At 38.1% G+C, this 16,916-nt stretch overlaps 1 protein-coding gene across 9 annotated transcripts in view; it reads left to right on the forward strand.

Annotated features, from left to right (window-relative positions):
- heatr5a (HEAT repeat containing 5a) overlaps positions 1-16,916 on the forward strand; it is a 93,085-nt gene that overhangs the window by 18,775 nt on the left and 57,394 nt on the right. For 5 of the 9 annotated variants that reach the window (XR_001813613.3, XM_017476374.3, XM_017476376.3 and 2 more), the window contains 8 exons: positions 2,111-2,282; positions 3,955-4,115; positions 6,637-6,886; positions 8,815-8,961; positions 11,411-11,661; positions 12,191-12,302; positions 14,553-14,705; positions 15,142-15,241. Coding sequence is in view for 8 of the 9 variants with exons in the window: in XM_017476374.3 (XP_017331863.1) it covers positions 2,111-2,282; positions 3,955-4,115; positions 6,637-6,886; positions 8,815-8,961; positions 11,411-11,661; positions 12,191-12,302; positions 14,553-14,705; positions 15,142-15,241 (1,346 nt within the window). In the remaining variant the exon portion in view is untranslated. The remainder of the gene's footprint in view (positions 1-2,110; positions 2,283-3,954; positions 4,116-6,636; positions 6,887-8,814; positions 8,962-11,410; positions 11,662-12,190; positions 12,303-14,552; positions 14,706-15,141; positions 15,242-16,916) is intronic. The other 4 variants (XM_017476375.3, XM_017476378.3, XM_017476380.3 and 1 more) reach the window with 2 other exon arrangements.

Genomic DNA, 16,916 nt, shown 5'->3' on the forward strand with positions numbered 1-16,916 from the left:
TGAAATAATCTAACAAAAGCAATTGAAATAGTTCAGCACAACAAATTCAACTGAAAATGCAGCTTATAATGACTTCTCCAGTATCAAAATTATTCAACCCCCTGAACAGAATCCCTCACAACAGCACAAATATGCAAAGCAGGTGTTGTCTCAAGCAAATACATGAAAATACTTGGACGTAGCAGAAAAAGCAAGCCATCAATGGCTGCAACCAGGTTTCTGAGAATGCAGGTTGTGAAAAACCCTCGAGTGACTGCAAAAGACCTGAATCAAGACTTGGTGGCAACAGGTACTGAGGTTTCAGTGACCAAAGTAAGGCGCGTACTAAACGCAGAAGGTTTCCATGCCAGAACTCCAAGACGTACACCACTACTGACCCAAAAGCACAAGAAAATTTGGCTCAAAATCATATAAATAAGTCACAGATATTTTGGGATTCTGTTCTGTGGAGCGATGAAACAAAATTGGAACTTTTTGGCATGATGGATCAGCAGTATGTCTGGAGGAAGAAGAGTGAAGAATACAGAAGAATACAGACTTGTGAATTTTTGAATGACACTAATCCACTACTGTTGCCGGCGGGGTCGGCCATTTGTTTGGACTTTGTAGGAGAAAGGGTGGCCCATAGCTCTACCGGTTGCCTTGGTGAAGTAGTACTTTAATAAACTTTAATAGCACACAACTGCCATCTACGGGTCTGTCCACACACAGTGCTTCAGAGGGTGTATTAACCATACAGCTCTCCTCTTTAGTTGGCTTGAACACAGTCTTGGGAGTCCTGGAATTAATTTCATGCACCACTGGTAGGGGTTTCCCTTGACAAATGCTGCAGGGTTTCTGCATGTTGCACTGCACAGCTTGGTGGATTCTAGCACATTGCCAGCACCTTCTAATGGTGCTGATAACTGGTCTCTGGTCAATTTTACAACCTCTGCATTAGTTCAAGAAGTGATCTGAGTTGTTACAGAATAGGCAGTAAGACTTAATTCTGTTCTTGGCAGGGAGATTCACAGGTGCTGGTGTAATTTCTCTCTCCATCGCCTCTCTGGCTCCATGCAACACATTAGTGTTCCACCTCTTCTGGTGAGGCTCCTATCTAGGCCTTTGCCTCTCCTTGGTGGTCTTTACCGGTAACAAACAGTCATATTCCTGGCACCAGGACTCATATTGCCACTCAGAGAATCAGTCACGTTGTTCTTGAATGATGGAACATACTGCACCTGAATTTAATCAACTGGTGTGCTAGGTGGGATCCACACTGTAGCTCTGTCTCTACTGGGAGGCCAAGGGATTTAAGCATGCCTACGAGTGCCTGGATCTATAGGGCGAACTTCTCAAAGGCAGCTTGATCACTGCATTAAATATCAGGTGAGTCCACAACACTGGCTATTTTGTTCAACACCATCTCTTGGGGCTGACTGAACTTCTGCTTAAGATCAGACATCATTGGCATTGGACCCCGGTATCTCGACTCAGAGGTTGAGACGGTCTGGTGCTGAAGATCAATTCGGGGTTCTTGGTTGGGCCCTTCTCTGCATGTATGACTGCGAGGTTGCTACATTCTCACCTTGAAGGAAACTCTCAAACTGCTCTGACTTATAAGCTGAACCGGCCCTAGGAGGTGGCTGAGGATGAAGGCTTTATTGCTGACTCGAATGACCAGGAAGCATCTTGCTTGTCTAGGGGCTGAAGGGCTGGAGTCTCTGTCAGGAAGGCTCACTGGTGGGGCTGCAAGAGGTCTACTTTGATGGACTGCAGCTTTGATTTAATACTTGCAGTTCACTCATCATCCTCTCCAGAAGGCCACTGATGGACGCATCCCTAATAGGCCGTGGCTATGGCTCCTCTGGTTCTGGCCAGGGGGGAGGGTCAGACCAGTTTACTTCGTGATATTTGCTGGCTTCAACGATTAAACGATTCAAATTATCAAACGATATACTCCACAACATAGATAACTAATATCTGCACTAGATGCATAATACGTAAATAGTTTTTTTTTCTATTTGATGTGGTGCATTGATTTTAATCTTAATACCATTGCTTAATGTACTTTGTTGGTGTTGTGTATATGAAGTGGTTTTGTGTGTGTGTGTTTGTGATTTATTTTCAGTGCCTGTTGGAACTGCAGAGAGAAGCTGTTTTCCTGTGGTCCACAGAGTTGGAGAACATAGCCTCATTGTGCTTCAGAGCATTTGATGGCTCCAACTGTGATGTGCGTGTCACCGTCTCCAAACTGCTGGGCACCTTGTTAGCTTCAGCACTTGAACCCAAACAAGCCATAGGTAGGTTACATTACCTGCATCACCTGAGTGGCCACTTGTGGGGAGAGACTTTTAAAAACACATTTGCCCCTGGAGGCAACAACAATTTAGTTGATTGTAGGGGTGCAACTATTGCTTTTTTTAAATAATGAATTAATCTAGCTATTTATGTAATTTATTTATTTTTTGTAAAGAGTTGATTAGTTGGATTTTTAAAAAATGTATTAAATACCAAAATATTTATTTAAAATACACCATATGGCCAAAAGTATGTGGACACCTGACCATCACACCCATATTTGGTTCTTCTGGAAACTATTGCTGTTCCAAGCAGATGATTGTCTAGTATGTCTTTGTATTACATTTTCCTTTCACTGGAACTAAGGGGCCCAAACATATTCCGTCATGACGATGACTCTGCGCATGAGGCAAGCTCCTTAAAGTCATGGTTTGCCAAGGTTGGAGTGGAAGAATTTTAGTGGCCTGCACAGAACCCTGACCTCAACCTCACTAAATGGGATGACTTGGAATGCTGACTGCGCCCCAGGCCTCCTTGCCCAACATTAGTGCCTGACCTCACTAATGCTCTTGTGGCTGAATGAGCAAGCAGCCACTGTTGTAAAAGCAAATATGGAAAGCCTATTTTGTTTGGAAAAGCTTTATCGTGGCTTTTGTTCGATGACACTTGTTGCTATCTGATAACAGTCTATAATCGATAGTGTGGTGTGGCTACAACAAAGTTTGATTTGGCTAATGTCAAGACAGAATCTAGTGGAAAAAGTAGAGGTTATTGTAACAGCAAAGGGGGCTAAATCTGGAATGGGATGTTCAAAAAGCAAATCTGGGTGTGATGGTCAGGTGTCCACAAACATTTGGCCATATTATGTATCATTAGCCAATAGCAGTTAAACATCTCTCCTGTTGGTAGCAGCCCATGTGTTTGTGTTCCTAATGCAGATAAATAATGAACACAAAAAAGTATGTGCAGCCAAAATTTGAAATGAACGGAACATCAGGTCAGTATTTTAGCCTGTAGCCTGAATGAGGCAGTACTCGCTATTGATTAAAATTCAAAATTCATGAAAGTTATTAAACTACCACAGTGTTTAATAATCTAATAATTTATTGATATGGATAATCTACTAAGTGTTCAATAAGCTAGTAATCACTTTGATATTTGTGGGCAGAAATTTTGAAAATCTCATTGGATTAATAATTGTTTACAATGGTTACTTTGTCACTACAGCTATTTCCATGTTATATTTAATAAAACAGTGAGTGAAAACACAGATCAAATGTTCCATGTGAATAGTGGTCCGGAGTGAAATGGGCTTAATAGGTAAACCGGTGGTACTGACTTGTCCATTGTCATTTAAAAGTGCATGTGTCAAGATTAGACAAAATTGGGTCTCTAATGGCTAAGTAGGTGGGTTCAAGAACTTTTTACTCCTTGAACCACCCTCCATTCCAGCTCATTTACACAAATGAACCCAATATGTATGCGAGTTCAGCCCAATGAACCTGGCTTATAGAGTTCAACTAGAGTTAGCATGCTAACTAGAGTTAGCATAGCTAATTAGTTAATTGAGTTTTATTTTATCATTATTAGAAATAGGACCCCCCCACACACACACACACACTTTTGCTGTTGATTTGTTATTATTATTTTTCTGCATTCCTGTCTCCCCCGCAGCAGCTCCCCGGTCAAGTTTGAAGTATAGTCGTTTGGAAGAAGTGACAGAACTGTTGTCCAGTGGCTTCCTACGACGTGGAGCAGGTTTCCTGCGTGTCAGTGGTGACATGCTGAAGGGTACCAGCTCAGTGAATGGAGACTTGCGCGTGGGCATCACACAGGTCAATCAATACCTCTTAAAAAACATCAGCTGCATTCAGAAATGTACCGGATGATTTTCAATATCTCATTAAAAATATTTAATACATAGCATGAACGCAAGTACTGTTAATGTACATGGATTTAATATGTAGAATCAAAATTTAAAGGTTCTATGTAAGCAGAAGTATGAAAGCATCAAAAAAGTTTTGATGCTGCATTCTATACTTTTGTTTTCTTCAGTCATTTACTGATGAAGAAATTGGCCCCGTAAACCACATTTTTCTGAATAAAACATTTTATTTATAAAATAGTAGTGTGTTTAGTTTTAGGAGTTTATGCTTAAAAATGAGCAGCTGTGAAAGGCTTGGAGCAGGCATTTTCACTCGTTGACTGAGGTGCTGTTTAGGCATAGTCAGTTTTGGTTTTGCTCTGCTTCTGTGAGGCAAAATGTGAAAAGTTAATATAATTTCGTGAATAATTATCTTTTGGTTTATATTTTTATGCAAGGGTTTTTATTAGCCTGTGAGGTACAAAATATCTTCCTGTTAGTGGAAGGTTATGAATGGACATGTTATGAAAATAAATGGTATGTGTGTGCATGCGTAGTGGAACAAACTGTTAGTGTTAGCAGTGTGAAACTCACGATTCACTGGATTTTAATTGATAATGACATGATTCACTTAAGTACACTAAAGAATGATTTAATTGAGCAGTTAAAGTATCTTAAAATATTATAATGAAGTAAAATGATTCCTCTAAATGTCAGGGATCACTGATGTTATTTTCTCTTGATCCAAAAAATGCTTGATTATTTCTTGCAATGCAAATGTTGTTGTAATTTATGTTCAGGAAAGCAGAATACCTGCTTTTTCTCTCAGAAGGTACACTGAAGTTGGGATTCAGTGTTGAAAAATTATGCAATTTGTCTCACTCCCCAACAATCACTCAGTGCAGTTTAATAGCATGTGCTTTTCAAATGCCAGTTTCAATTGTATGTGAAAGGTTATGAATGCAGAATGTAAAATCGGCAGTCAAATGCAATGATGCTTCCAGCATACAGTTTTGGAATGCTAAGTCCAGTTCTTTTGTTTTTGCTATACCCCGAGGATATTTGAGTTGAGATCAAATGACGGATAGATCAGAATTTCTGATTTCATTTCCTAATATATACATCTGTGTTAAACATGTGTTAAACAACTTAGAAAGCAGCACCTTTGTGGCAGTCCACCCAATGATTAGGTAAGCAAAAATATTGGAACAGATAGACTTAAGATAAACAACTCTTAATATTTGGTTGCATATCCCTTGCTTGCAATAACTACAACAAGCCAGCAACCCACTAACCTCGCCAAACTGTTTCATTTTTCTTTTTTGATGCTTTTCCAGGTTTCTTTCAGTTGTTGTTGTTTGTTTCAGGGGGTGTCTCCTCTTCATGAGGTGAAATGCATGATCAAATTGGGTTCAGGTCTGGCGATTGACCAATCTAAAATGATTAAGTCCTTTGTTGGCAGGATTTTTGGGGTCATTGTCTTGCAGCATGATGTAGTTCCTCCCAATTAGATTGGATGCATTTCTCTGTAAATTGGCAAACTTTGTTTCTGTAGACTTCTGAATTAATTCGGCTGCTATCATCATGAGTTCCATCATCAATATAAATAAGTGAGCTCTTTCCAGAAGCATGCAAGCCCCAGCTATGACACTAGCTTCACTGTGCTTGACTGATGAGCTCATATATTTTTGGATCACCTGGTTAATCTTGGTCTTCATGTTGGTTTATCCTTTTTAACAACAATTGCAGTCTTCACTGGCGAAACCCAGGGCTCAAACAAAGAGAGACATTCAGAGCTATTACTTGTTTAAACATTCAATATTTTCGATCGCTTGAAAAATGGGTGGGTGGATTCAAACAAAAGGTGCCATGTTCTAAGTTTTAACAAAGCTGAAATTCTTATCTACTGTCTCATTCATCTTTTGTTCTCAAACCCTAATGTCTTCAATGTATAACAGAAACAAACCAATTGGCCTTGCTGTTCCAATATTTCAGATTATTACATATACTGTATGCCTGAAACATTCCATTCAGAACAAGCGTCTCACTTTTTGACAGTTTTCACATTTTTCTCTTTGTGCACTTTTTTCTTTTTTAATAAGTGCTTTCGAGGAATAAAGTTTTATTATAACTGATGTACCGAGAAAAGGAATGATGCATTACACCCATAATAAGTGTAAATAAGTGTAGCCTTATTTGTGTAAAGTAGCTTTGTAGTAGTGTTAGAAATAAATAACTGCTATGCAAATTCACTTAAATTTTAGCCAAACATTTTGGAATTTTGATTATCTGATTAAAATAATCGATTATTGGTATTAGTATCAGCCAACAGTTTAGTATCAGTGCATCAATAGTTGCAGTTGTGATGTGGCTGACTTCTCAAATGTGAGACTGCTGGATTTGTTCCAGCTAAGCTAGGCCTGCTTAGTCTTCTTTCGCTATTACTTGTAACCATTCAATAGATACATATGTTTTATTTTTTTCATGCTTAGGCATGTGTGGTGTTTATCTCCACTCTGGGTGGGGCATGGTTGGAAGCACATTTCTCTTCCCTGCTTTCTCTGCTCATGGAACTGGTGTGTGACCCAAGGGTCAGTCAGAACCTGGCTGAAGCTGTCTGTTGCCGACGCTGTGTGTCTTACATCCTGAGAGCCTCTGTAGGCAGCCTACTGGGAGAGAAAGCTCAGATAGTGGTGGCCAAGGAGCTCTGCCTGGCCATCAACAAACAGAAGAAGGCTGCAGGTAAGCTGCAGGAAATGGACTATTTTTAGTCATCTTAAATTTTAATGTTTTGAAGTAATACAGCAAGGCAACTATACTTGGTGTAATAATTCTCCAGCATTTATATGTTTTTGTGCATACACATTTGGTAAGGTCAGGAATGAACATCCATAAATCTCATTGTTACACCTAAATTGTGTAAATTATACTGTTGGAACAGAATTAGTAGATATTAGGGAAAAATAATTTTTATTTGGTGTGGATCATTGGTGGTTCATTTGTTAGGTTTCCAAGTAGTGTGAGTGACCAGCTAACAAAAAATTGGATAGAAAGGCTTAATTATTAATTGTTGTTGTTCTGATGAGTTTCAAATTACCGTCAACATTATACCATAAGCTCACTCACCTTAGCGCCTCAGCATACTTCATGTGGTGACGTTCCACGATCAATATAATGGAATAAATTAACGTTGTTTTTGCACGTCAGCTGGGTGAACGCCACTGACAGACATGCTACGTGACCAAGCCTTTGATTGGGCATTACAAATGAAGCACACCCAAACTGATTAATTTCAGAATGGATGACTTTGAGGAGTGACAGTCCTTTTCCTGTAGACCTGGCAATTGTCAGTCTTTATAGCACCACTACTGAAGCACTCATGCATGCCGCCAAGTACAAAACTCCAGAGAGCATGTGAGCTTGTAAACTCACAAAGGTTTGTCTTTGCACAACCTACCAAACATTATCCCCACATTACTCATGCTGAGGCATTCTACTACACCAGGGCTCTTCAGTTTTAGCCTGCAGCCACATGGGCCATTTGCAGATTTCTTGACAGCACACTTGATAGTTGATTTGGAGACTAAGATTAAACAAGTGAAATCAGTTGTAGCTCCTGCTTGGTTGGAAAGAAAACCTGCAGCTGCACCAGCCCTATGTGAAGACCCCTGTACTAGTCTATAGAAAGCATTTATTATTGCAGGTAATATGGTAAGATATTAGTTTGTGAAACCTTTTACAATTGTCTGCATTTCTGCATACATTTGATCTGAAATGTGAACAGATCTTCATCTAAGTCCTAAAAGTAGATATAGAACCAGATTAAACAAATAATGCAAAAGCATTATAGCTTTTACATTTATTTATCGAGCAAAATTATCCAACATAATTCAGACAATCCGACAAATATATTTCTCATAAAAAGTATGTAAACCTCTAGAAGTATGAATTAATATAAAGGAGTAATTGAAGTCAGGTGTTTCAGTAAAGGGGATGGCAATAAGGCATGAGTTTAACAGGCCCTCCAATGTTTCAAAAGCATAAACTTGTCTGGTCTGGTCTACACCACACAGGTTTATGGAAGTGTGAAATGCCTTGAACAAAGGAGATTCCGGAGGACCCCAGAAAAATAGTTATTGATGCTCACCAGGCTGAAAAAGGTTGCAAAACCATTTCTAAACAGTTTGTCCCTCTAACAAGCAAAAGAGATTTAACAGTTTGGAATGGCCAAGTGCAGACCTTAACCCAATGGAAATGTTGTGGAAGGACCTGAAAAGAGCAATTCATGCAAGAAACCCCCAACACTATGAACATCACTGAGTTGAAGCAGTTTTCTAAGGAGGAATGGGCCAGACTTCCTCCACCCTGTTGTTCAGGATTGATCACCAGTTACTGGAAATTTTTGGATGAAGTTATTGCTGATCTTTGCTTGAGAAAGATATTTAATTTTGGATAAGTTTGCTCAATAAATAAATTTAAAAACTGTCATCTTTTTGTGTAATTTCTTTAACTGTCTTTTTTTTCTATACTTTTAGGACTTTGATAAAGATCTGATCACATTTGCAGAAATTTGTATAGGGTTCATATACTTTCCAGCGGTATTGTATATTAAATATTTGGTCAGGTAAACAGTAGGTGCAGGCTATTATGTGACTGTGTGTGTATGTCAGATGCAGGAGGGGACATGGAGATGCAAGTCAGAAGCACAGCTGTGGCAGCCAGTCAGCACATGCTGGTGTGTGTCCTGCTGGAACTGGGCAGTGTGTTACAAGACCTCGGGTCCACTGCTACACCACTGCTGCACGACACCAGCATAGGTCAGTTAGCCACCCCATACAAATACTCCGCATTGTCAAATCTTGGATAATAGAGCACAGTGCTCTATTATTTGCTATTGAGGTATTAGGTGTTTAAAGGAACGTGATGCTTTTTATACTTCCTATTTAAATTAGCTACCATCAAAAGATTTTGTGGCATTTTTTATTTGAACAAGATTAATATATTTATTCATCCTTCACAAATGCCTTTGATGAATATATGAATATTGATTTGAAAAATGCATGCCCACAATTATTGCCTAAATGTTATTTTCTCTTAGGGTGTTTCTGGATTTCTGAATTTCTTTCTTCAATGTAACATAACCATATTAATATATGTTAAATGAAGCTTCATTTAAAAACACATGTATGTCTAGATATTGATGATTTAGCTTTCTGTGTATTCCTTCTAAAATTGTGTGGTTTTTTTTGTTGTTGTTTTTTGCAAATTCCTTAAGGGCTAAGTACATGACTAGATCTACATGTTAAAAAAGGGTCGACTGTTCAGACAAAGCCTCTAGAACGAGCCTCAGTTCAATATAGCTCAATTCATATGTATTTGTATAGCACTTTTAACAATGTACATTGTCACAAAGCAGCTTTACAGAAATCCAAATTTCAGAAATCCAAAAGTCTAAGGGTGTTGAAAGGATGTTCAATGAGGGAATAAAGTGAATAGGACTTCTGGGTTAAGCACAAGACAGTCTGTATGATTACAGCAGCTGCTCAGGTATAGATCTGTTGTACATAGGTGATTGATTGTTGAAGTGAAAATATGGTCTTTAGAAGAAATATTCAGAAGGAACATACAGGAAGTGACATCATCAATATCTAGATATACATTCAGATCCAAAAGTCTGAGACCACATTCAAAATCTGGGATTTTTGTTATGGATATAAACAGGTTTTAGAATTTTGAAATATTTAAAACAAAGACAGTAAATGTTCCATATCTTGAATATCTAATATTCAATATTTAACAAAATTTCTAGGTTCCTTTTTAAATGTAAGCAAATTTGGTGATATTGGCCATGTTAATTGCTTTGTACAAAGTCAGATTTTCCTCATCTCTTCAGTGTTCAGTGTGTTCAGATGACACTCCGATGGATTTGATCTAAAATAGATCTTAAAGTTTTGCACAAACTTGTGGAGTCCATGCCAGCTCTAGTGCACACTGTCATTAAAGCAATAAGAGGACATATCAAATACTAATAAACCCTGAAATTCATGCAGATATTTCAAAGATTCTACTTTTCACTCAAATTGTTAGCAATAATAAAATTTATAATTAAAATTGTTGTATTAGATTAGAAAAGAATGCAAAATATAAGCATTTTAACTAGTGGGCTCAGACTTTTGGACCGCACTGTACAGTATTTTTAAACTATGATTTTTAAACATGTATTAATATGGATACGTAACTTGGAAAACAAAACTCCCTACAGAACGGCAAATCTGTGGTCCCAGAGAGGACGATATAACGTTTTGGCAATTGATCATCCTTGATGCCATGCATTTTTCAAATAAATGTTTATCAAAGGCAATACTGAAGGATGAATAAATATATTTATTTTGTTAAAATAAAAAATTAAAAACAATCTTCTGATGATAGCTCATTCAGAAATAGGAAGAAGTCACTCCTGTCGGAATTTACTGATTATGTGAATGCTGACTAAAGCAGCAATATGAATTCTGAAGTGTGTAGGACTATATTATCTGCTCTGATTTGGCCAAATTCTTCAAAACTTCCTTATTTGTAAGTCGCTTTGGATAAAAGCGTCTGCTAAATGAATAAATGTAAACCCATTGGGCTGTGTTTCACAGTGCAGACAGACAGTGACTCAAATCATACTTTGAAAACAACCCAAGACTTTTTTAAGACAAAGAAGCAGAATGTTCTGCAATGGCAAAGTCAGTCACTGGACCTGAATCAATTTGAGCATGCTTTTCACTTGCTGAAAGCAAAACTGAAGGCAAAACACCAAGAGCAAGCAAGAACTATAGACAGCTGCAGTAAAGGCCTAGCAGAGCATCACCAGGAAAGAAACTTCTGGTGATGTCTATGGGTTCCAGACTTCAGGCACTCAATGATTGCAAAGGATTTGCAGTTAATTTCCCTTAAAAATTGGGGCCAAATGGAAAAAGTGATGTAATTCCTATACAGTTCACTCAATTTGGATGTAAATACAATCAAATTAAAGTTAAAAGTCTACACTCAGCTCATATTTATTATTTGATTTCAACTCCAATATATTGCAGTAGACAGCTAAAATAATATACTTTGTCATTATCAAAATATTTCTAGACCTTATTGGGTGTCAGAAATACTTGTGGATTTGATGTTCTTTGTGCTCTTGAGCTTTATAAGAAACAGTACATGAACAGCAAGGTAGTTGATCATTCCTGTCCTCTTTGTATCGCTCTCTTTTTTTCTTTACCTCTCTTTCAGGAATGTTGGATACTGTGATCTCTGTGCTCCTTCACCCCAGCTTATCTGCACGGCTGGCAGCTGCCTGGTGCCTGCGCTGCATAGCCGTTGCGCTGCCTGCTCAGCTGGTTGTATTGCTCAACCGCTGTTCAGAGAGACTTAATTCGTTGAAGTCTTGCCCTGAGGCCGTAGCCGGGTATAGTGCTGCAATTGCTGCCCTGTTGGGTGCTGTACAACAGTGCCCACTGGGAATACCATACTCTAAAGGCAAGGTAAGAAAAATTCAGAGAAATCTGTCATGACATGTGTTTTATCACATGGCTGGAACATCCCAGAAAAAAACAAACAAACAAACAAACTGCTATCGGCAGTGTGAATTGCTAACTTTGTGTATCTAGAAACACAAAAGGACTTCTATCATATTAAACAACACTGTTACAGTTAGATTCCTTTTGATGTTATTTAGACTTGTTTTTAAATGTTTGATGTTGAGGCTGCTGGTAGTCCGAGGCACAGAGAGAAAGTGTCTAAATCAGGGGTGTCAAATGTAATAGGACCGTATCGAAATTGCAAAATTTGAAATCTCTATAATGTGGCCTGTTGCCTGAAATTAGTTTGACAGCTGTGGTCTAAACTTCCCTCTAGAGTCTAGACCTTTCTCCAACATGAACTAGATAACATTACACAATCTCGCCACAAAAATATGCTGATATCTTATTTTGTGAGTTAATATCAGTACACTGTTTTTTGTATTATTTTGACTGCATATATAGAGTAACAAATGTAAATATGTGGAAACAGGTGGTGATGGGCCTGGCTGAAGATTTATTGCGCTCTGCTGCCCAGAATAGTAAAATCTCCATCCAGCGAACTCAGGGAGGCTGGCTACTACTCAGCGCACTCAACACCTTGGGTAATCATACAAATGTATTCTATTCATGGAGTCATAGGAAGAAGCATTTCTTTAACAACGTCCAGTTGTCTTTATCATTTAGTCATATATCTATCTATGTATCATCAAGTCCAAGCTTGATGAGCATCAACAACTCTCTTTCTGAGGTCCTCAAATATCTCCTTTGTTCATGCCATGAACACTTCTACAAACATTTTTGTGAAGATCAGACTTGGATCCCCGTTCTTTAAATAAAACAGGGCACTCACTGTCACCTGATTTTCATCCCATTGATTGAAAACGCCTGACTCTAATTTTACCTTCAAGTTAACTGCTAATCTTAGAGGTTCATACACTTTTGCCACTCACATATATAATTTGACCATTTTCCTTAATAAACAATGACCAAGTATAATATTGTTGTTTCATTTGTTTAATTGGGGTCTTAATCTACTTTTAGGACTTGTGTGAAAATCTGATTTTTAAGTTTTAGGTCATATTTATGCAGATATATAAAAAATTCTAAAGGGTTCACAAACTTTCAAGCACTGCTAAAAAGTACACTTTTTTTTAACCTATGTTGTACTGATAAGGGTGCCTTTCATCACGTTTACTGTTTCCTGGGATTTTGTTTAAAAAAAGGTAATAATGGAAACAATTTAATGAGTCTTAAGATGGAGAATTCAGATCACAGTAGTGCAGAAATACACTGTGTATTGGGTCAAGAAAATGTGCAATATTTTTAGTTATTAATTATAGCAATTGGAAAAACATAATCTGTCTAAGGTGTTAAATATATGACTTGAGCATTGGTGCACTTGTACTGGCCATCAAGTATTATTCAGTCCAAAAATATAATTTCTATTTATTTTAAAATATATATATATTTTTTTGCATTTTACAATTTTAGAGGTTAAGTACAAATTTTAAGATCAAATCCAGTCAGTTTGTAATTACATTTATTATATACAGTACTGTGAAAAAGTATTCTCCCCATCCTGATTTCTTGTGTTTTTGTGTATATCTCATACTAAATTGTTTGGCAAATGAAAACAAAATCTAAGATAAAACAAAGGCAACCTGAGTAAGCACAAAAATACAGTGTTTAAATGTTATTTATTATCAATGTTATTTATTGAAGCAAAAAAGTTATCCAATACCAACTGGGCCTATGTGAAAATGCATTTGCCCCCGTAGTTACTAATTCCCCAAATCTATGAAACTGAATTCATAATGAGTTTCAGCTGGACGAGACACAACCAGGCCTGATTATTGCAAACCCTGTTCAATCAAATCTACACTTAAATAGAACTTTATCAACAGCATGAAGTTGGTTAAGAGGTCTTACCCAATAACACACTATACCAAAGACGAAAAAAATTCCAGAAATGATGAGAAGATGGTGATTGAAATATATCAGTCTGGGAAGGGTTACAAAACTATTTCAAAGGTTCTGGGGCTCCAAAGAACCACAACAAGAGCCAGTATCTCCAAATGGAAAAACTCAGCACAGTAGAGAACCTTCCCAGAAGTGGCAGACCTTCCAAAATTCCTCCAAGAGCACAGCAACAATTCATCCAGGAAGTCACAAAAGAGCCAAGGACAACGTCAGTGGACCTACAGGCTTCTCTTGCATCAATAAAGGTCACTGTTCATGACAACACTATCAGAAAGACACGGAGCAAAAATTTCATCCATCGAAGAGTGGAGAGGTGAAAACCACTGATGTTCCAGAAGAACATTTAAGACTCATCTGAATTTTGCCAAGACACGCCTTGATGATCCTCAAACCTTTTGGGAGAATGTTCTGTGGACTGATGAGTCGAGAATGGAACTGTTTGGAAGACGGGTCATGTTACATCTGCCAAAATTCTACCACAGTACTTTGAAAGACTGATCTCCAGTTATCGGAAGTGTTTGGTTGCAGTTATTGCTGCTAAAGGTGGCACAACCAGTTTTTGAGTTTAAGGGAGGCAATTAGCTTTTCACTTGGGTGATAGGTGTTGGATACATTTTTTTTTTTTGCTTCAATAAAAAATAAATAAATAAAAACTATTGTGCGTTTACTCAGGTTGCCTTTGTTTCATGTTGTATTTCGTTTGCGGAACTAAAACTATTTAATTTGAAATATACACAAAACAAAAGACATTTTTCACAGCACTGTATATATATATATAAAAAAAACAAATAAATAAGCATATTGTGACATAAAAATATTGATATCATATTATCATATCTCCTAGCCCTATTTACACCAGAACCTTTCTTTAGGTCCCACTGTAGTGAAGCATCACCTTCCTAGAATGCTGCTGCTGTGGAAATGTGCTTTTCCTCAGTCTGTTAAGGAGCTGGAGAGTGAACTTAGGCGTGGAGACTCCTTTACGTGGCAGGTGGCACTGGAGGGCCGTGCAGGAGCACTGTTTGGTGAGTGGCTTTAAACTGTACCTTACAGGATTCTAGACCTTGGTACAGTTGTGCAAGGTCCACTGAATGAAATGTAATCATAATCCATATCCATCCATCATCTCTAGTACAAATATTTATGCTTAAGAATATTTGAATGTTAAACTTTTTTTATATTATTTTTTTATATATAAAAGTTCCTGAATTTTGTTTAAAAAAGTATGTTAATGATAAAGCATGAAAGCTGATTTTTTTTTTTTTTTTTTTTTTTTAAATTAAGCACGTTTGTGATTAATATTTTGAAGACCTTTTTAGAATGTATTAATATGATCTAGTAACAACACCTAATAAATTGGGACTTTAATACTGACTATTCAAAGTGTTTTGTACATTTTTGCTGTCATTTGCCTTTTTAACACTCAATCAGATATCTGTGGACATGCTTTTTCCTAATTAGCAATGAAGAATCTGGTGATTCACTGCAGAGATCACCTCAGTGATGATGTCATTGGTCGACTGCTGCCTCTCCTCTCATGTGCTATGGCCCTGCTGACTCTGTGAGTGTTGTATAAATTTACACATATCACTGTTTAAAATAATCCACAGTACTCTGGACCAGTCACCTTGGTATATGTCTTGAAGTCATTAGTCTAACTACATTTACTAGTGATGATTGGTAGCTTGCAATCTTCTGAGGCCGTAAGCTTCCATGCATTATTATATTTTTCTTTCTTGTTTTCCCAAGATCTTGATATAACAGAAAGGTGTTTTCTCACGACGTCATTTTATCACGAGAAAATTTGGCACCTTGTGAATAGGACTGGTGTTGCATGCGTGTTGGTGTCTTCCCCTTCGGCATCATAAATGTAATAATTACCCACTGTAGAGATGGACTTTATTTCTGAAGGATTGTCCCCTTCTCAAGTGTCAGTCACTGACGAACATAGTGTTCATAGCTGTTTCAGCTTGAGTTAGTCCCTGTTGAAAGTAAAAATTAATCTGTCAAACAAATTGTTTATTGCAGATAGTGACTTTGATCTTGTCAGTGCTTCCATCTGGATGCACTTTGAATTAAAAAGTTCCCTTCATGCTCATCACTAAGCAGCTGCATGCAATGTAAGAAAACGTACAGGTCTGGGATGGGGTGGGGCACATTAAATGCATTGGGTAATCGCTTTAACACGTTTTTTCCTCCCCATAGCTAAGCACACTAAATTAACGTGTCGAGACTAAATTGACAGCCCTTTATATTTATATACAGTATCTCACAAAAGTGAGTACACCCCTCACATTTTCGTAAATATTTGATTATATCTTTTAATGTGACAACACTGAAGAAATGACACTTTGCTACAATGTAAAGTAGTGAGTGTACAGCTTGTATAACAGTGTAAATTTGCTGTCCCCTCAAAATAAATCAACACACAGCCATTAATGTCTAAACTGCTGGCAACAAAAGTGAATACACCCCTAAGTGAAAATTTACAAATTGGGCCCAATTAGCCATTTTCCCTCCCCGGTGTCATGTGACTTGTTAGTGTTACAAGGTCTCAAGTGTGAATGGGGAGCAGGTGTGTTAAATTTGGTGTCATCGCTCTCTCAGTCCCTCATACTGGTCACTGGAAGTTCAACATGGCACCTCATGGCAAAGAACTCTCTGAGGATCTGAAAAAAAAATTGTTGCTCTACATAAAGATGGCCTAGGCTATAAGAAGATTGCCAAGACCCTGACACTGAGCTGCAGCATGGTGGCCAAGACCATACAGTGGTTTACCAGGACAGGTTCCATTCAGAACAGGCCTCGCCATTGTCGACCAAAGAAGCTGAGTGCACGTGCTCGGCGTCATATCCAGAGGTTGAGTTTGGGAAATAGACGTATGAGTGCTGCCAGCATTGCTGCAGAGGTTGAAGGGGTGGGGGGTTCACCCTGTCAGTGCTCAGACCATACGCCGCACACTGCATCAAAGTGGTCTGCATGGCTGTCGTCCCAGAAGGAAGCCTCTTCTAAACATGATGCACAAGAAAGTCTGCAAACAGTTTGCTGAAGACAAGCAGACTAAGGACATGGATTACTGGAACCATGTCCTGTGGTCTGATGAGACCAAGATAAACTTATTTGGTTCAGATGGTGTCAAGCGTGTGTGGTGGCAACCAGGTGAGGAGTACAAAGACAAGTGTGTCTTGCCTACAGTCAAGCATGGTGGTGGGAGTGTCATGGTCTGGGGCTGCATG

Source organism: Ictalurus punctatus, chromosome 9 (assembly GCF_001660625.3).
Source record: "Ictalurus punctatus breed USDA103 chromosome 9, Coco_2.0, whole genome shotgun sequence".
Lineage (NCBI taxonomy): Eukaryota > Metazoa > Chordata > Actinopteri > Siluriformes > Ictaluridae > Ictalurus > Ictalurus punctatus.